The sequence below is a fragment of the Lissotriton vulgaris genome (assembly GCF_964263255.1).
Source record: "Lissotriton vulgaris chromosome 8 unlocalized genomic scaffold, aLisVul1.2 SUPER_8_unloc_1, whole genome shotgun sequence".
Taxonomy (NCBI): Eukaryota; Metazoa; Chordata; class Amphibia; order Caudata; family Salamandridae; genus Lissotriton; species Lissotriton vulgaris.
This window is the reverse complement of record NW_028240615.1, coordinates 4647713-4668940: the sequence shown is the minus strand read 5'-3', so window position 1 is coordinate 4668940 and position 21228 is coordinate 4647713. Positions and strand designations below refer to the sequence as shown.

Below are 21228 nucleotides of genomic sequence, written 5' to 3'. Positions count from 1 at the left end.
GTATGTAAGAATGAATGACCTCAAACTATCAAAATAATGAAGCAGATAATGTGCCAGAAACATCTAGTCCGTTCAGAGATGCTACTACTGGATACGTCATGACAGTGCAAATTAAAGAACAATGTTAACTCCCATCCCCCCAACCGCCTGTGCTGTTTAGATCGATATTTACCAGAAGTTGATCGCATCTCTGCAGTTTCTAATGGTGGAAAGTGGGAAATGTGATCAGAGCAGTCTTTTCCTGTCTGACCGTAAACTTCAGCCTGAACAAACAGCATGATTTTAACAGTTATTCGTATAATGGCTAAGCCTGCATTTGTTGCTGTGTGATACAGAAGACTTCCAGCTTTGTCTAAGCTCCTAGATGGGTGCAGAAGAAAACTCCTAGTCCTAATCCTTTGTCTAATGAGGCGGTTCAAGGCTTCAATAAGCAGGGTTGCTTGACTGAGATGGAGTATGAATCGGCAACCCACTAAGCCAGTTTTTTTATATTTAAATTTTAAGAAATCTAGCTCTCTAGATTTCTTGATCTACTGCAGTCAATGTTTAAGCTTTGTTAGATGTTGCAGCGATTCAGCCAAATCCAGTTCCGTAAGAACTATGTTTCAATATTGTACCCAGGGATTTGCGCTTTACCTTGCTTATTTGTAGACTATTGCCCATAGGCAGTGTTTTAAAGTGCATGGTTCTGCAATCTTAAGGCAACGCTTTGCAGAAGATTCCATTCAAACCAGGCCATCCTTAGTAAGTTAAAATTGCAACCGAATTTGGTATTGGCTTTAACGCCTGAAAGAGTACAAAAAAGAAATTGTATATGCAGATCGCAAAATTACTTCAAGGTGTGAATATGTCTAAAGGGAAAGACCTCTAGACCAGGGGTCTCCAAATTTTTCTATAATGAGAGCTACTTCTGATAAACGAAAATCTTCCCAAGCTACCCATAAATGTTAGTATTGACCACATCTTTCAACATTACAACAGGGTACACCCAATGCAATAGTGACTAACCCGGATTATATACCAGGGTATTAACTGTCAGGAAACGCTATATAAGCATGAATTGTCTTCACACGACTAACAAAACAAACCCACAGCAGCAAGTGCCCTATGATACAAACGACGCAACTAGGTCTTAATTTCGGGGGGGGGCTAACATGGCAGATGAAGGGGCGTGGCTAATGTAAATCAATGGGGCGGAGCTAAAATGGCAAATAATCAGGATCGGTTAATGCTCAGGTCAAGCTGAGAAAAAAACGTGGTGAATTCTGCATTTGAAACTGGACAACAATTAAAGCACAGATTTTTGTTAGTTTGATGCATTGCCCCCCAAAACCCATACTCACCCTGAATCATAAAATTACCCCTGGCACACCAAAACACATACCCACGCTGAACCCTAAAATTAACCCCCTCACACCCTAAAACCCATACCCGCCCTTAAATCTTTAATAACCCCTGGCACCCCAAAACCCATACCCATCCCTAAAATTATCCCTCCCCGGCACCCCAAAACCCATACCCACCCCACACCCTAAAATTACCCCCTGGCACCCCAAAACCCAATACCACCCTGAACCCTAAAATCACCACCCCTGGAGCCCCAAAACCCATACCCGCCCTGAACCTTAAATTACCCCTGGCACCCCAGAAACCATACCCATGCTGAACCATAAATTCCCCCTTGCCCCCCAAAACCCAAACCCACCCTGAACCTTAAAATTACCCCAGGCACCCCAAAACCCATACCCATGCTGAACCATAAATTCCCATCTGGCACCCCATAACCCATACCCACCCTGAACCATAAATTCCCCGCTGGCACCCCATAACCCACACCTGCCCTGAAACCTAAAATTACCCCTGGCACACCAAAACACATACCCACGCTGAACCCTAAAATGTCCCCAGGCACCCCATACCCACCCTGAACCCTAAAATAGCCCCCTGACATCCGAAAACCCACACCTGCCCTAAACCCTAAAATTACCCCTGGCACCCCAAAACCCATACCCATGCTGAACCATAAATTCCCCCGGCACCCCATAACCCATACCCACCCTGAACCATAAATTCCCCCCTGGCACCCCATAACCCATACCCACCCTGAACTCTAAAATTACCCACTAGCACCCCAAAAAAAAATGAACACTACAAACTTACACTACATTTGCATATTTGGAGGGGACTGTCCTCTTTGACGTTTTTATGTATGTAAGTCAAGAACAACATTCACAGTAACCTTGATATGCAGGCAGTAGGTAATGCTGTGCTGAAAAATGCATTAAAGTTACTGGAACTTACACTAAAAACTGCTGCCTGCTCTTCTGATACTATACTGTGGAGCATGGCTGATCAGCAGCACTGTGTCCTGGCATCCAGCCCCTCCCGAAGGTCTCACTGTGTAGATCAATGTGGGTCAAATGCACAGACAGCAGGTGGAAAGGGATGGCCAGTGCAGGTGAAGCTTTTCCTTTGTAAATTAATTCCTGCTGGCGTCATAGCCAAGGGTTTGCTGTCTGTGCAATTGTATGGAATACACATCTATACACGTGCACAGACAGCACACCCTGGGCTAAGATGCCAGCAGAAATTCCTTTACAAAGGAAAAGCATCACCTTAACTGGCCATGCCTTCCCCCTGCTGTGCACATCTTCACACCCCATGCTCACAACCCATCAAGTGCTTAGGTGAAATCCCTGCCTTCAGGCAAGGATTTCACCTCTGCGCCACTCTAAAGTAAACACAAGAGGTCAGGGCAGGGGGGTCGGTTCACTCGCTGAAACTTTTCAGAGGCTCGCTGTCTGGCTCGGGCTGCTGGGCCTCTCAGAAATCATTAAAACAATCACATTATCGGATCGGATGCGCAGCCTTCTTGCACCATTTCAGTGCGTGTGATCTTAGCCCGGGCAGAGGAGGCGACGGGGGGGGGGGGGGGGGGGGCGGGGGGCTGAAGCCCGGTGAGCCCAATGGGTGTTGCGCGCCTTTCCAACCCATCATGTATTATATTCATATATTGGCTTTAAACAGGTTTAAGAATCACTGCCATTTAGTGTTTAAACGCCAACATATCAGTTTATGAATGTGAGCATGTTCTTCTATCAGACGCACATTTCCATATTGGGAAGAAAAAAACACCAGTTCTCAAAAGTAAAACTTCCTTCTATATGCTCGAGATTTTGCCTCTAATGTCCAGGTATTGCCGTCATATGCCATGGATATGTAGCATAGTGGCAAGATTGCCTATAACAAGCCAATAAAGCTATTGTTGCGCCAAGGTGGCCATTATTCCAGGGTTGCTGAAATATGGCATTCAGACCAGATTATTCCAGAGGGCTACCATTATGCCTAATATGGCCATGGTTAGGTCAGTGATACTTACAATATGCCAATGAGTAAACAAATACACTCCTAAATATGCTAAGTATTACAATTATTATACAAGATCCACGCTTTTGCATAGGCTTCTGCAGTTCCATACTGTAGTAACGTCACTTTGACACTCTCTCTCTCTCATATATATATATATATATGTGACATTAACTACTGTATGGAACTGCAGAAGCCTAATCAAAAGTGTGGCTCTTGCATAATAATGGTATAATAATTATATCCAAACGTACATTCAGCATTCACCCGAGCCAATCCTGACGGCGGGTAGCACGGCAAGGACGCCATTCCCAATTATACCAACACAATCCAGTATGCGAAGTATTAAAACTCACTGGTGCCGTGGCCCTATGCAAGAAGACGTTTAATAAAGCAAACGGAAGTCCCTACGCGTTTTCGGAGTTTCACGCACTCCCATGAACAAGGAGTGAGTGAAACCCCGAAACGCGTAGGGACTTCTTTTTGCTTTATTAACCCCTTCGATGCTCATGACGAGTCATGCAGTACACTGCTCGTGTGCTCATGACGAGCTGAGCTCGTCATGAACAATGGGAATAAATCAAAAGTGGCACAAGGGGGAATTGCTGCAGCACTGATGGTGTTGAACGTCTTCTTGCATAGAGGCCACGGCACCAGTGAGTTTTATTACTTCGCAAACTGGATTGTGTTGGTATATATCCTAGACTGAGAGCCTTTGTGATGCAATGTTCATAGGTTGACACACTGTGTTTGTGTTAATATAGGACCATTTCCGTCAAAGAAAGATTCCCTTTGGGCACCTAATATTCAAAACAACAGTTCTCTCACCCACATACAACAAGTATTGTTAAAAAACACAAACAAAACAATAGAAGTAATGCAACAGATATAACACTAAAAAACACTATTGTAAAATAATCCTGCACAGTTTATTCATATACATTATTAAAATTGGGGACAGACACTAATTTCAGGAAGAAAGATTACATACAGACATTAAAGTTAAAATACACAACGGAAAATTAATTCAGCCAAAAGGTCAGAATTATCCTCAGTTCATGTAAGATGTATTTCTCCTTTGATGTCGACGCTTTTCGGTGGACTCTAACATCTAACCACCTTCATCAGGATTACATATAATGTCACCCCAATAGTTCTGAAATTTAAATAACATGTATTTTAAAAGACAGAATTAATTTAATTAAAAACATTGTACATAAACAAAAACATATGCAGTATAGCTTCTATTAACATTGCTTCTATGGTGGACAGATTTACAACATTGAACATGACATGCATTTAAACATACAGGGAACATCTTATGTGTTCAATAGAATATTCACACTAATCCAGACACCTTGTTTTTATAGGGTCAGGGTCACTTGCTTTAAGTAGTTTTAATGTATGACCATGCCCTTGATTGGGCTGCCTGCCACTCCAAGGGTCTGGAGATGATGAGTGCTGTATTCTTTAGTGTGCGCAGATCCTCTGAATAATGTAGTGAGTGAGGCTTCACTTTTTAGAGCCACTTCAAGGGAGTTTGTGAGCTCCCAATAGCTCCTGAGCTGCTTGTTGGAGACTCCGGCTCTAAACCAAATGTTAAAGATGGATGCAGCTCGGTCCATATGACTTTTAAGATGAGATCAATGTAGGGCTTACAGGTTTTAAATATAATACTGTAAGAGCTTAGATTAAAAAAGTACTTTTGTTTTTCAATATGACAAGCTGTTCGCAAAGAGATCCTGAATCAGTGAACTGAACACCCAGATAATTAGAAGTCGAAGAATAAGAGCTTGCCAACTTACCCATAAACCTGTTACCTCTTTATCCTCATTTTACGCCACAAATCATGTTAGATGTTGTCATATTGGCCCTTAACTTGTTAACTGTGTTATGCTGATGAATGCCACTTTACTAGCAAAGAAGAACAACGTGGGTTCGTCATAAAATAAGTCATCCCCATATTGAAGTATTTGAATGCCCTTCTTGCCTTCTCACAGGGTTGGAGATTTGAGGCGCTGGTTTCTCTGTTTGGAAAGCTCTACTAAGACCTGCGGTATAAAGACTGAACAGCAAGACATTGTTACTCTTACTCAGCTTGACTCTGATTCAGGTGTCTGTATATAATAGCTAAAAGTAATTGACCTGGGACAACCTAGAAGCCTAGATTTTTCCAAAGGAGATCGCGATACACAAATGGGCATAAAAGTATGCCTTCTGAACAAGTTTTGCCTTAATTATAAGATACAACTATGTTATCAGTGGTATCACATGGGTGCCTGAAGTCCATCTGATATAAAGTTTGACCTACCTTTCAGAAACCGATGCCTCCTGCTCATTTAATAAAAACCTGGTGTATACCTTTGCATCCACATCCAGTAAAGCTAGTAATCAGTAATTCGATGGGTTGAAGTAGCCTACTATTTTTAGGTCTCGCCTCTCAATGCGCATGCGCATTGAGCGGAGCGCGACTATAGGGGCTTAAACAAGGTTTAACTACACTGGCGATTTGATGGTGTGCCCGTGCGCTTGTAGGTCAATGCGCAAGCGCATTGACCTAAAATGCGCGTGCACATCATCAAATCGCCATCTGTTCCCCAGCAGCTCTTCCCGCTCCGCCCCACAAGCTTCCCCCACCGTTTCTCTCCCTCATCGCCGCTCTCCCCGCTCCGCCCCCTGCTGCGGCCGTATCGTATTTCTCCTCCCCCCTCCCCACAGCAATACCCTCCGTCTTGTCTCATTTGTAGCCCTTTGTCTGCGTGTTAACATTTCACACGATTGGTATTTTATGCTCAACCGACACGTGATCTTTAAAATGCCTCTTCAAAAACGTTTGGTAATCTGCATCAACTCATCAGATCAATGCGGTTTGCATCACAGAGCACTATACTTAATATTTTGGGAACTCCTTGCACAACCCTTCGCTTCCAATGAATGATGGCCCCACTATATGCCAACAGTCCCTGCGGCCTCATAATATGGGTTATCATTATTGCATCTTAGTACGCTCTTACGATTAACCCACTCCGTCCTTTTAAAAACTTTTCTACCAAAGACAGCTAGGCGGGCACTCATGTGACGAAGTTGGGAGGTCCCCTTTTTTTCACTCTAAAGCTCACACGGAAGTGATGAGCCTTCACCAGATGTACTAACACGGTCGCCATTTCCCGGAGCTCGCCCTGAAGTTAAGCACGAGCCTTTTCTGTCAACTTCGCCACTACAAGCCGGAGATGCACCCCTCACATTTTTGTCACGCAGTAACACTTGAATTAGCACTGTACCTGCAACTTCGCTGGGGCTCCTTGTATCACTAGCTGCATCTCCGCCACGCAAGTATGTCAGCACTAATCTGCCACAATTTACCGGTACGGTACCATTGCTCAAAAGTCAAGGCTGCCCTTACGGACTGTACCTGAAGGCTTTTACGATGCCGCACAACTAATGGACTGAGTTTACTCACGGGACCACGTTCACACAACTCTACAGAGGCGATTATTCCCAATGCGCTTTCGCATCTCATTTACACACTGTCTCTCTCCCGGGAGCACACTGAAACAATTCTCCAGCGTTAAAAGCTACAATTGTTCATTTTTATAAAAATCATTCGATACTTTATGAATACATTTTTGAAACAGCTCTTTTTTCCTTCTTACAGTGTTAATTAATTGAATTTGCTTTCATCACATGTACAAAATTAATCAAGGTATGTCTTGGCAGACACCTCTCATTTTGCCTCAAAACACAGTCATTCAAAGCTCTTTACAGAGACCTTCATTTTTTCTCGCTTGCGGTTCTAGAGTGCCTCAAAGACTGGCCCTTCATTCCTTCAAATTGTCAGGAATAATTTTCTGTTTCCTTTTAATTGGGATAGTTAACTCTCAGACATGATCAGTTACAAATGAGGCAGACTTTTTGTTGCATTTGTTTTAAGGAAATCGAAAATCACCGCCAGCAATATGCCTACATGTACCACTATACTATGTGGTCCTCTACCCTTAGAGAGCCTTCCAAATACATTGGCTATTTAACCCCTTCCATGCTCATGACGAGCTCAGCTCGTCATGAGTCACATTTGAGCTGTGCTGATGACTAGCTGAGCTCGTCATAGTACAATGATAATCAAAAAAAGTCAGCACAGGAGGGGAAAACACCTAGCAGCCAAGGTGTTAATAATATTAGGTTGCTCTACCATACTATGCCTCACTAATAAATTGTGGGTGGCCCCTATACCTCTGGCTAATCAATGAGGACTATACATTGCATGTGTTGGTCACACCGAGGAATGAGGTGGCCTTAAACAGCATGTAAAAGAATCTATTGATCAGGCGGGCAATACAATTGATGATATTCTAACCCCTGAAAAACTCTTCTCTTCTCCCTTGTCTGATCATGCTTTGATTATTTAGGAGCGGTGTCAACTCCTTCAAATCTATTAGAAAGTCTATTACTATACAATATTTTCCATGGAAAAGATTAATGTTTTTTCCCATGAAGCCACACTTAATCATTTTTAGATTTTTACCCTGCAATGGATTTGGCGAGGGTAGAAACCTTCTAACATAAACTCTTTTCTTCATAACTAAACAAAGTAGCTCCTCCCACTACAACAACCGCAACCCCGCTGAAAAAGTTGCACTTTGATTTAATAAAGAGGGAAAGCTTTTAGACAGAAGGCAAAAATGCAGCATGTTTATTAAGGGCCAAATATAATGAACGGTCTTATTTGCCAAAGTTTTATTAAGCCTGGGCATAGTACTTCGCTACGCCCACGGAGTGGACGTAGTGTTGCCTACTTCGCCATTTGCGAAGTAGGCGTAGCAGGCAACGGAGTGGGCGTAGCGAAGTTGCCCGCCACCCGCCTCCCTCCCGCCCTCCCTAAATACTGAAATAATGTTTTAAAAGGAATAAACACCACTTACCTTGTCGGCTGCGTCTCCGGGGCTCCCTCTGGTAACCGCGCCGCCATAGTGGATACTAATGCGCATGCACGGCCGCCCGTGCATGCGCATTAGTATCCAACATGGCGGCGCGGTTACCAGAGGGAACCCCGGAGACGCAGCCGACAAGGTAAGTGGTGTTTATTTCTTTTAAAAACATTATTTAAGTATTTAGGGAGGGCGTGTAGTATTTAGTGAGGGCGGGAGGGAGGCGGGTGGCGCGTAGTGGGGCTACGCGAATTGCGTGGGTGGACGTAGTTTCTGCCCCACTTCGCGTAGCTTCGCGTATCCCCACTACGCCTACTACGCCCAGCGTTCAAGTGGAGAACAGTGTCACCATTGATGTTCCTATTTTATTTTAATAGCATGCCCATGCCAGATGTTCAAGATGTAGAAAACATAATATAAATTAACATGCAATTAATCTAACAGGAACTCATTTATTAAGCCAAAGGATTTCCTGGAAATTGGGCTTGGTCTGACCTTCCTGGAACGATTTTAGATATCACTGGTTTATAAAAAGTTTCAAATTGCGGTGGTTACCTGAACATCTCACTGTTTGGATGTGGGTACTTTGGAAATCATGCCGGATTATCTGATCACTCAACCTGGCTTTTAAATTCCACACCACGTTCATCACTGAGATGGCTTGCTATAACAATATTTATGACCTGTGAACCATGCCAGGACCTAGATTAATAGGACTACAGAAGCACTGGACAGAGCTAGGCCTGCCCACCCATTAAATGCTTTTTTTCTGCAGGGAAGAACAACGCTTAATCTGATTCACAGTCTTTGAAGTGCTCTGTGTTCAGGTGTGTTTTCTTTCAACATCGCTGTTGAGCTATACCTTCTTATTGCTTTTAAAGTCTTAACGCCTGGTTCATGGTCTATAAATTCTCTTCAGGAGGGATGCTGAACTGTGAGGGCTGATTTTATTCTAGGAGGTAACTTCAACTCTGTAGCTAATCTCTCCATCTCTCTAGGGTACTCTCCTACTCACACACTCACACTTTGTCACACTCAAACACTCTTTTACTCGCTCTTTCCTTTGGTCTCCTGTCTTTTTTTTCCTCAACTTTTTTTTTTTTATTGGCATTTTTATCGTCTCTATTTCAAAAAACATATTGCTCGCACCATGCACATTAAAGGTTTTATCCCAGTGTTCCGCTATCAGTACCCCGCCATCACCATTCTCTATTTAGACACCATTATATTATGACATAAGCGTCAGTCGACTGAGTCTCGGGCCTTCGTGCATGGCCATAGTTCGTGCAAGTCTTTGTGTCACCTCTCCACTCGGGGCTTTGGTCTCCTGTCTTGTATTTAAATGTCCTCAGTAGAGGTATGCACTGAAGAAAGTGTATGTAGCACGAGGTTGCAGGCCTGGGCCTTACAATATCAAACACTACGGGACGAGCTCCTTCCGTGACGGCTTCACTGAGTTTAGCCGTGGCCTTCCGACTACGAGAGGGGGTCGTACAGACATGACAATAGACCTTATTCCGGCAGGAGACTCCCGGGGTCTGATGCCAAAAATGGCTTTATTTTGTCTGACTCCTTCATGAAATCTGCTTCCATAAAAGTAAATGGGGGAAATCCGCTGTCCCAATACTTTTTATTTTTTTTAATTTCCAGCTTTCCCCTTCTAAAATGTTGGCATGTATGGTCGTACATGACAGCACCGGCTCCGAGCAGCGTCGGAGGCTCCGTTCTTGGCCTCTCTCTAGTAGCAGTAATCACATCTTGTTGTATTCTCCAGCACTGACATTACCAAACACACAATATTTGAAAGAAGCAAGCCACCACAATTCCTTCTGCATACTAAGAGGCAGGCGCAACCACCAGTTCTTCCATCAACTATCTTGTGTTCTTAAGCAAACTACTTCTTTAGGAAGGGGGTACATTTTTATAAAACGCAGACAAGCAGGCTCTTAAAGCACCTAAGCCCAAATTAGTGTTTCATTCTTCTCTTGCAGTGTGCTTGCACTAAGTCATTCGTTCTTTCTTTGCAGGTACTTATTTGCTTTGCAGGTAAAGCAGGACCTGGTACAAGGGAAGCTTACCTGTAATGATACCAGCGCTGCCCTGCTAATCTCCCATATTGTGCAATGTAAGTATACCGTTTAAAGAATAAAAATGCATGTCTTTCCATAAGCTTTAAGTGTTAGAGTGCCCTACAATTATTACAGTTCCAAAGCACAGCATTAAATGTGAATCGTTAGAAAATTGCCCCGCCACAGACTTAGTCTGGATAGTTAAAATAAGTTATGAGCAACTTTGTTTTGCACTGCATATGCAATATTGATTATTAGTGTATTGCAAACATCCCGTTATATACTCTTGTTTGTTTGTTGGGATGTACAGAATCCTGTTTATTTCACTTCTCACTGCATGTGTAAACTAAGTACACATTAAAGGACACAGGTGTGAATAAAAAAAAAAAAAAAAAGTTAATCTAACTCCGTGTTTCCCTGTACAGTGGATTTTCACTTGTTGTGAAATTCTGAAATGTTTCCGCGAGTGCTCCAGGGAAGGAGATTTCTTTTGACTGGTTTTGAATTCCTATGGCGAATCATTCCAGCATTCCAGATTTGTCCCAGCTGCTACACTGCCATCATATTTTTATGTTGGTTGGGTTTAGGAGGAAGTGGTTCTTCTGATCCCGACTGTGTTTACGCCTACCCTTAAGAAGAGTAATTCTCCTTCATTTGCCCGGGGGCCAGTGGTATCCTGAAGAGTTTGTGAATATCCACAAAAAAGCAAATTTGTGGATGTGCAAAAGCCTTCAGGTAATTCCTGCCTTGGAATGTTCTCTTCCGGTTACTGGCAGTGGATTTACGCATACAAAAAATGTTTGTTCGAGGAAATAGCTTTATTTGTCTAAAACCAACTTTTATGAATTCTAAAAGCGCTTTTACATGTTTAGAAAAAACTATCTGAACTAAACTAAATCCAAATAGCTTTGAAATTGGGGTCCACAGTCTCCGAAAGTTGCACCCTTGCGTTGACATTCAAACGTGATGTTATCAGTAGTGGTAAAGGTGGGAACTTGAGGTAGGATTGTACCTTAACATTTCGAACTTCAAGACTTTCTTTTTTGTATTAGAAATTTTACTAGACCTGTAGTATTAGAGCAGTTTCATGTGTTTTTTCACAGTCATAGTTTCACTTTAAATACACCGCATCATTTTCTAATATCCAATATATAGTTATTGGTAGATCAAAACCAAGACATATGTTCATTCTGAATGGCTTTCTTTGCATTTGTTTCATGTTCTCGTTTTAAAATAACAATTTATGGCCTACAGTATCTGCATGAGTGGAGGTCTTCTCTCCAAATGCCTGTTCCTTAAGCTCTGTAACACACTACCTCTCGTTTGGTTCTTCGACATTGCACCCAGATCTTTCAGGAGATCACCAATCCATTGCTTTTCTTTATACCATGGACAACAATCTTTTTATGTTCTGTGCATGGACTTTTATCAGACTCCTAATAGTTGTTTTAAACACCTTTCAGCTTGTGAATTGAGATACGTACTAGCCGTCATTACCTACAAAAAAGTTTCTATTTTTAGATATATTTTTTCCGATCACAGCAGCGTGTACCTTGAAAGAGCTGTTTGCAGATATTGGCAATTTGCTCCGCAATAGTTTATGGCCTATCCGGTTCTACCAGTGTGGGAACTGAAAAGCACTTAGAACCTATTTCAATCAATTCAATTATTAGAGCAGTGCTCTTATACCCAAACAAAGAATAATCCTTGTGTAAGGCATGTGAGCCTATAATAAAAGGAGTAGTTCCCTCACTCCCCAATTAAGCTGTTGCACAGCCCAAGATCTTCCAGGGCCAAACTGATATGTAGAGATATCATTTGCATCCTTATCCATCTGTCCATCATGTACAATAGGATCCATAACCAATGTGCACGCTAGGAATAACTACTTTGGTGCAAATTCAGCGATCTGCAAATAAAAACGAAGGCCACCTATCTCCTTGTTTAATAGGTTGTGATGCCCACTCCTAAACATGTGTCTTATGTCTAAACGTTCCTTTTGCTGTAGCTAATATGCAATCAGCTTTTTCCATCCTCCTCTTTCATTCTGACACTCTGACACTTTTTCCTTTGGGCGTTCTCTCACCATTTTCCTTCCATTTGATCTTGAAGAAATATCAACGTTTCTCATGTAAGATGTACTTCAGAAATGTCAGCAACTTCAACTATGGAAGATATCCTATAACTTTAATTGTTCTAGGTAAAAAGTTGGACCAAAGAGATAAAAACACTTGTATTTAAACTTGTGTATCTTGAGAAACTCTACTATTGGCCAGAGGTGGGTCATATTCTTAGGGTAGCATCTTGTTATATGTAGAGTTTGCACTTGCTAAGAAATTGTTTAGTTGCCCTGCTGCTTTAAGTATCTTCTGTTTAATTTTCAGTGTGTAGACATTTTTGGTAACATTTACATACCCAGCCCTGTAGTTCCCACTTGGAGGGTCCAGTCTTATGTACTCTTGCCATTTGTTGTATTTGCAAATTGAGATCTATTACCAGCTAAACAAAATTCTGCATAACCTGTCTGCCTAGGTCAGAACTTTGTGTCCCCCTCTATCAAATACCAAGTGCATAGGTTGTCTGTCCTTGGCCGAATTGTCAGGTGTTCACATGTGTCAAGGACCACAAATTAGGGCTTTCTGAGAACATTCTTTACTCTGCTTGATAACATCACTGAGATCTTGTACAGCCTACTTGTTTTCATCCACTCTTTGGCCTATGGAATCAATCTTACTTTGCAACTTCCTCACTGTATTCCCAATTACTTTCATGACTGACTGAAGTTCCCATGTAACCTTGTGCTCTATGTCAGTCTTGAGAAATAGCAGTCCGGTCTTCCTCAGTAATCTGATTCAGCGTGTTGCTGATGTCCCTGTTTGCAACTCTATTCCACTCATGTCCGTACAGTAGTTACTGCCTTTATTCTTTAAGAGATGATGGATTTTGGTGGCCTCTTGATTCTGACTCCATGGGTCTGCTGTGACTAATATATAATTTTTTCTCCGTTGCTTTCCACTTCCCTGGCATGCATGTTGTTATCTCATAGGCCCCTTTGATCAAGCAGTACATAGCTTTCTGCAGTACCCCCAGCCGAGCTCAACAGATCACCCCGTGGTCCTTTGCAGCCGCTGATTTAGGACTTTAGGGGCTCTTTAACTATTCACCTCGTGTGGATCCTGTGCACCCAGGGATTTCACAGTCCCTTACAGTCATTGCACTGTTCACCTTCAACATCTTTATAATACTGAGCTTGCCAGTATCAAACTGTCCCTTAAGAAGCGATCACTGGTACAGCAAACTTTGGCACATTTCCATTCAAAGGCTATTCCCGGGTACACTTATCTTGGGCAAGGATGGCACAGATCTGACTCTTATTTTAGTGCCATTTTATGAAAGCAGAATCACTTGCATTTCGGTTTCACTGGACCTCATATGGGGATCAGAGCCGTTGCAGCCATAATTTCAAAGAAAAATAATGCATGTTCCTTTACACTTTGACTCTGCTAACTCACTGTGACATGTCTCATCTCGTGGCACCATCATCTTCTCCCACCCCATCCAGAGAAGGAGCTTTTCAAAGCTTTTGTACGTCCTCCGGAAACACTCCCTCACAGATTCAAGCCCCACACCAAGAGAGTCTTTTACTTCTCACATTGTTTACCATCAGAGTCACAGATAAGAAAGCTAGAGTGCTGTTACTGTACATGGGAACAGGTCACTGGAGTCTGGAGATCCAATATTCTGCAATCTTGGAAAACGTCAACCAGAAGTTCCGTTGTCCAGTTCTTCAGTGAGTGTTTGAAGTACGTGATAATGTTCGTTGAGCTGACTAAGACGCTTCCACTCTAGGGGAGTCTTGGGATAATGCATTCAGGTCTTCTGAGAGGTCCGGTGTGTGGCTACAGGCTAATGTGCTTCAGTTAGCTAAAGAAGCGTGGAAGAAGACCCCATTGTCTCCAGTGGTCCTCCAGTTGCCCTGTGTTAGGGAAGCTTGCACTACATTCTACCCATGCTGTACATGTGGTGTGTATTGGTGAAAAAAAACTTTACCAATCTTCACCAATACACTCCTCAGGTACTGGCTTTTAATAATGATAAATATATATATATATATATATATATATATATATATATATATATATATATATATATATATATATATATATTTTAAATAACACTATTAAAAGCCAGAATCAAGACTTTGTTGGCATATTTTTTTAGGCTGATGACCCAAAATAAAGAATAGTTTGGTGTGGCTTTAAAAATCGAATTTGCACCCAATGGCAAAATATTACTAATTGTTTTGTATTACAAGTAAATATACCTTCCAGGAAGCAGTTTCCAGCAGACTGATTTTGCCACAGTAATCTAAAAGCTGTGTTGTTACTTTTATTTCTCATTGACACAGCTGAGATTGGCGATTTTGATGAAGCCGTAGAGCGCGAACACTTAGCAAAGAACAAGTATATTCCTCAACATGAAGCACTGGAAGACAAAATCATGGAATTTCATCGTCACCATGTGTAAGTGTCTCTGTTTCAAGTCACCCTCTTCTGCTTTGCTGAATGTACTGTCCTCGTTCCTTTGTTCCCATAAAGTCTTTGCATTAAAAAGATACAAGTAATTCAATATCAGATTTAATTTTTAATATACGATACCACCGCACTAAGGATACCATTGCGTAATTAGCACTTATTCTTTATTTGATTGTGTTTATACTAAACCAGAAGGAATAATAAATGAGAATTTCGGAATATTGCAGGCAGATTGTTTAGAGTAACTACAAATACTGGGCCAAGCTAACAGAAAAGCAATGCTTGGAGCAACAATGCATTCTTCCTTTGTAGTTTTGGATGATGGTCTGTTGTGGTCAGTTACGGGCTGTTAGTAGGTAATGTTGTATGGAAGCAGATAGATATTGGAGGAAACAGTTGTACTACTGAACTGTGCAGACGTCTACAAGGACCAAAATGGGGCACGAACCATTAGGAGTAAAAATTGTTGAGTAAGTTTAGAGATAGACAGGCATATTATCAAGAACGGCGTTACAAATTATCGCCGGTTTGTGGCAGAAAACTGCAGCTAAAGCGGTGATACTGGGCTTGATAATATGCCCTTGAAAATTCCAATAGAAGCCTATGTTCTGGTGTGAACATGGGCTTCAATTGGAATTCTCCAGGGAATATTATCAAGCCCATTATCTCCGCTTTAGCTGCAGTTTTCTGCCGCTAAACCAGCGATAATTTTAACACCATCCTTGATAATATGCCCCAGACATGTTTTCAGGTATGCAGGGAACACTATTTTCAGTACTCTGCCTGCTATGTGTCTTGCTTACAGTACTGCATAGCCTCCTTGGGCCGGCAAAAAAGAGTCTGCAAGAGACCATTGAAGCAATGCTGAATAAGATGTAGCACCAGTGCAGGAGGTATTGTTGGCTGCCTCTGCTGAGTGTGTGTCATCTCATTCATTCTGTCAAAGTACTGCCTCCACTTCTGCTGAAGGTGCCGACATTGGTGGCTCAAAGTATTTGTCTGGAGTCCACTGCAGCTCGCCCCGCCCTCCGCTCCCGCCACTGCTCCCGAATGCCACTGGCAGCAGTACCTACCTGCTAAAAAGTATATTATTTTGTTAAATGCTCTGTTGATGAATACTGCTAAAAAACAATAGACTCACAGTGCTGCCATGTTGTGGATATATATATATATATTACTGTGGGCTTTCGGGTGGGGTGTCCAATAAACTCACTGATACGGGGTTGCGAGGCAAAGATGGTTTTATTATTTTATAAAGCCTCCTCTTTTGCACTGGCACTCGATAGAAAGGCAAAGGATTGTCAATGTCCTCTTTCACTTGTTTGGCGGTTCCCAGTCTCCGACTTTCCCGGTGCCTTCTGGGCGTTGTAGGCCTGGCCTCCGCCGTCTTGTCTCTCGTTCCAGGTTCGATCCCCAAAGGAAACCGAAATAAAGAACACCACTATTAGCTCGCGGTTTTGGGGTGCTTGTCAGGGATGGGTAGTGAGGGACCACACGTGCTCGTTGTTATCAAAGTGCCGGTGAGGTGAAGGGAAGGTGCACTGAGGATCGGTTGCTCGGCTTTACGGGGGTTTACCCCACTTACGTCCCGCCCACCCCGTGAACCTTGACCGTACCTGCTCGAGCCACACTTCGTGTGAAGTGTGGCTGGGCGATGCGCCTCCTCGTTGGCCTCCCGGCTTGTCGCGGCTGTCACGGGTCTTGCTCTCCTCGGTTCCCCAGGTCCGTGCACCGGTGTCTCCGTTGTCACTGGGCTCCGTCCTCCGATGTTCCTCTGACGCCTCCTCTCCGCGCTGGTCCGCTCTCCAGTCCGCTCCAGGTCTCCTCGTCTGCTCACCCGCCTCCTCCCGATGCTGTGCTTCGCTTGCGTCCTCTTCCGTCCTCCTCTGCTCACACGCCTCGTCCAGCTGATGGTCTTTGCTTCCGTCGTCTCCCGTCCTCCACTGCTCACACGCCTCCTCCAGCCGATGTTCCTTGCTTCCGCCGTCTCCCGTCCTCCACTGCTCACACGCCTCCTCCTCGATCGCGATCTTCGGTTCCTCGTCTTCGGTTCTCCTCCACTCCGCTCCTCGCTCACGCCACCACTCTCCACTCCCTCCGGGTGTAAAACACACCTGTGTTTGGGTGGGGCGCACCTTTACCTCCTGGTGGTGGGCGGTCTCCGGCTCCAGCTCCGCCCAGTTAAAGAAACACGGCTCCTCTGGCTCCCGTGCTGTTTGCTGCCAGTCCGTGGTAGGTTTCCAGGCGTCTGTATGCTGGGTGACAAAAGGGGACACAGGTAAAGGTAAGCCGGGAGGGCCCGGGTCCGGGTCCTCCTCGTCACAATTACCTACTGGCGGTCGCCAGTAGGTATATATAGTTAGGATTTTTTCTCTATGGGATTTTTGAAAATTCTATGTCTAATAACTTTGGCGTTTGTGTACGGAATTGGCTAAAATTTTCAGGAAAATGGAACATTTTGTTTCTGAGCAGCCCCTGACAATTTGGGGGGGTTTCATCAAGGAGGGGCCGAGAAAAAAGGGGGGTCCCAAAACGCGTTTTTCCCATGTTAATTTCCATAGGGCGGTTGGCCTCACTTTTAGCTCGAACGGCTGAATGGATTTGCACGAAACTTGGCAAAATTGTAGGGACTGTTAGCCCGATGTGCCTTTGCTAGGTCTCAATATATGTGCTCCAGTGGATTTTGAGTAATTTAGGTTCCAAAAAAGATATATATCTGGGCGGAGCCTAACCACACATCTGATCTGATTGGCTGTCAGCACTTCAACCAAGAAGTGTTGGCAGCCATCTTGGGACCAATATACATGATAGCACCTCATTAAAAAGCATTGTAGTTAATAGAGGGTTTTAGGACTTTAGTTACATTATAAATCATTTGTTGATGGTACCATACTCGTTTTAGGAATTGTGGTGGGTTCTAAGGTGATTTTACCATGTGAAAAAACCTTCTGCTGTGATATCATGAATATTGTTTGAAAGAAAACTAATATCTCATGATTTTCCCACAGTGGTTTGGAAGGGGATCTATAAGCTAAACTGAAAGCATATTTTCTGTATATTCACATTATCTTTCTCAGTCACGTGAAAATGAAGTCTGACATTCTCAGTAAAACATGTACATCCAACAAGGACAGAGACTGTCAGTTGATTCCTTTGTGTTCTACTGCAGCCTCCTAGAGTGTTCTAAAGAACAACTAGAGCGCTAACAGTCCTACTTATTACAAAGGTATGGCACACCTGAAGCCATCTTGATTGGAATAAAGTGGTAACTCTTAAAACATTTAATTTAAAAAGAAACAACATGAGGGGGTATATTTTGCCATAGAAAGTATTAGTGCTGCAGAATGAAAAATTAGGGCACATTTTGAGTGACTTCTCAAATCCTTTTCTATTTCATTAAAACATTCTGACATGCAGTCTCCCAAAATGGCCACCAGAGACAGAAGAGCCCAAATGTAGCCCAAATATCACCCAGATGTAGCCCAAGTATAGCCCAATGACAGAATGTCCCAGAGTGTTCTAAATAACAACTAGAACGCTAACAGTCCTACTTATTACAAAGGTATGGCACACCTGAAGCCATCTTGATTGGAATAAAGTGGTAACTCTTAAAACATTTAATACAAAAAGAAACAACATGAGGGGGTATATTTTGCCATAGAAAGTATGATTAGTGCTGCAGAATGAAAAATTAGGGCACATTTTGAGTGACTTCTCAAATCCTTTTCTATTTCATTAAAACATTCTGACATGCAGTCTCCCAAAATGGCCACCAGAGACAAAAGAGCCCAAATGTAGCCCAAATATCACCCAGATGTAGCCCAAGTATAGCCCAATGACAGAATGTCCCAGAGTGTTCTAAAGAACAACTAGAGCGCTAACAGTCCTACTTATTACAAAGGTATAGCACACCTGGAGCCATCGTGATGGGAATAAAGTGGTAACTCTTAAAACATTTAATTTAAAAAGGAACAAAATGAGGGGGTATATTATGCAATAGAAGGTATTATTAGTGCTGCAGAAAGAAAAATTAGGGCACATTTTGAGTGACTTTTCAAATCCTCTTCTATTTCATTAAAAAATTCTGACATGCAGTCTCCCAAAATGGCCACCAGAGACAAAAGAGCCCAAATGTAGCCCAAATATCACCCAGATGTAGCCCAAGTATAGCCCAATGACAGAATGTCCCAGAGTGTTCTAAAGAACAACTAGAGCGCTAACAGTCCTACTTATTACAAAGGTATGGCACACCTGAAGCCATCTTGATTGGAATAAAGTGGTAACTCTTAAAACATTTAATTTAAAAAGGAACAAAATGAGGGGGTATATTTTGCCATATGAATTATGATTAGTGCTGCAGAAAGAAAAATTAGGGCACATTTTGAGTGACTTCTCAAACCCTCTTCAATTTCATTAAAAAATTCTGACATACAGTCTCCCAAGATGGCCACCAGAGACAAAAGAGCCTAAATGTAGCCCAAATATCACCCAGATGTACCCCAAGTATAGCCCAATGACAGAATGTCCCAGAGTGTTCTAAAGAACAACTAGAGCGCTAACAGTCTTACTTATGACAAAAGTATGGCACACCAGAAGCCATCTTGATTGGAATGAAGTGGTAAGTCTGAAAACACTCAATTTAAAAAGGAACAACATGAGGGGTTAATTTTGCCATAGAAAGTATGATTAGTGCTTCAGAAAGAAAAATTAGGGATCATTTTGAGTGACTTCTCAAATCCTCTTCTATTTCATTAAAACAATTGTGACATGCAGACTGAAACATGCACTTTGAATACCAGCAGCAGACGTCCCTTGTGAGCAGTAGCTTTACTACAGTGATCTAATGTGCAACTAGAGTGCTAACATTCAGAATTTATGGCAAATGTGTGACACATCTTGGAACCAAAGTAAACAAGCATTGAAAATGCAATAGATCTCGCCCTCGTTTAAGTTAAAGCCATTCTGTTTGTAATGAGGTGGCTTTTTAGCTTTGCTTTTATTAGTGTTTTTTCAACTTTCATGTAAATAACATGCATCTGTATGCATATAAGTATATGTATGCATGCATTTATGTTTGTATTTATATAGATATACAGATGATATATGTTTATATATGTATGTATATATATATATATATATATATTCACTGAAAAAACCATAGGCTATAGACCATATATAGTTAGGAATTAGCATTTACAAAACCTTGAAAATTCACTGAAAAAACCATAGGTTATAGACCATATATAGTTAGGAATTAGCATTTACAAAACCTTGAAAATTCACTGAAAAAACCATAGGTTATAGACCATATATAGTTAGGAATTCGCTTTTACAAAACCTTATTTTACTCACACAAAACCATTGAAATTCCATATATAGTTAGTTGCACTAACTATATATCGCGCACCCGCAATCCACTGCTGATGATGTCACATATTACATCATTCATGACATGGTCAGTGACATCACTGATGACATCACTGATGACATCTCAAATGACATCACTGATGACATCACTGATGACAACATCCAGTGACTGTATGTTTCTGTAAAGTTAAAATATGTCTTACATATTGAAGAATGAGTGGATGTATAAGTGTCTGGATGAAGGATTTAGTAGGTGCATGACTGACTGTATGAGTGAGTGATTAAATGTGTCTCACTGAGTGCATGGGTTAGTGACTAAACTGTCTTAATTTGTGCATCATTATGTCTGTTGTTCTGTAAACTGTTGCATGTGTTGATAAGTAGCTATATGAGTAACTATATGGGTTATTGATTGGTTGCCCAAGTATTTGTATGGGAGACTGAGTGTGTGTGTGGGTGGCTGGGAGGTGTATGACTCTATGCATAGATGTGTGAGCAGTTGATTCACTAGATGTATGGTTTCAAAAGTGCATGTGGAAACAGCTGTATGGGCGGTTGACTGTGTGCATGAGTGTATTGGTGAGTGAATGGATATCTCAGTGCTACATGTCAAAGTAAGTACATATGTAAAACACAGTACATGTGAGAGTTGACATATATAAATAACTGTGCATAAGAGCCAGTGAATGTGTGAGTGGCTGTATGAATCATTGTGAACTTGTATCACGGATTGTATAAGAGAGTAAATATGTGTTAGTATATGTTTGAATAAGTAAAGTTTGTATAACTGTATAGTTGAGGAAATGGAGGTGTGATTGATTCTTTGCATGACTGACTAGGTGTGTGAGTAACTCCATGGATGAGTGACAGTCTGTGAGTGTCTGTTTACACTGATTGTATCTAAGGTTATATTAGAGTCTGAAGAGGTTCATCGTATTATCACATGAATGATATCATCAGTGATGT

General features: G+C 42.1%; 1 protein-coding gene across 3 annotated transcripts in view; it reads left to right on the top strand.

The window, feature by feature from the left end:
- FARP1 (FERM, ARH/RhoGEF and pleckstrin domain protein 1) overlaps window positions 1–21228 on the top strand; it is a 576707-nt gene that overhangs the window by 333840 nt on the left and 221639 nt on the right. For all 3 annotated transcript variants that reach the window (XM_086947879.1, XM_086947877.1, XM_086947878.1), the window contains exons 6-7: window positions 10319–10416; window positions 14769–14883. In XM_086947879.1, the coding sequence (XP_086804005.1) occupies window positions 10319–10416; window positions 14769–14883 (213 nt within the window). The remainder of the gene's footprint in view (window positions 1–10318; window positions 10417–14768; window positions 14884–21228) is intronic.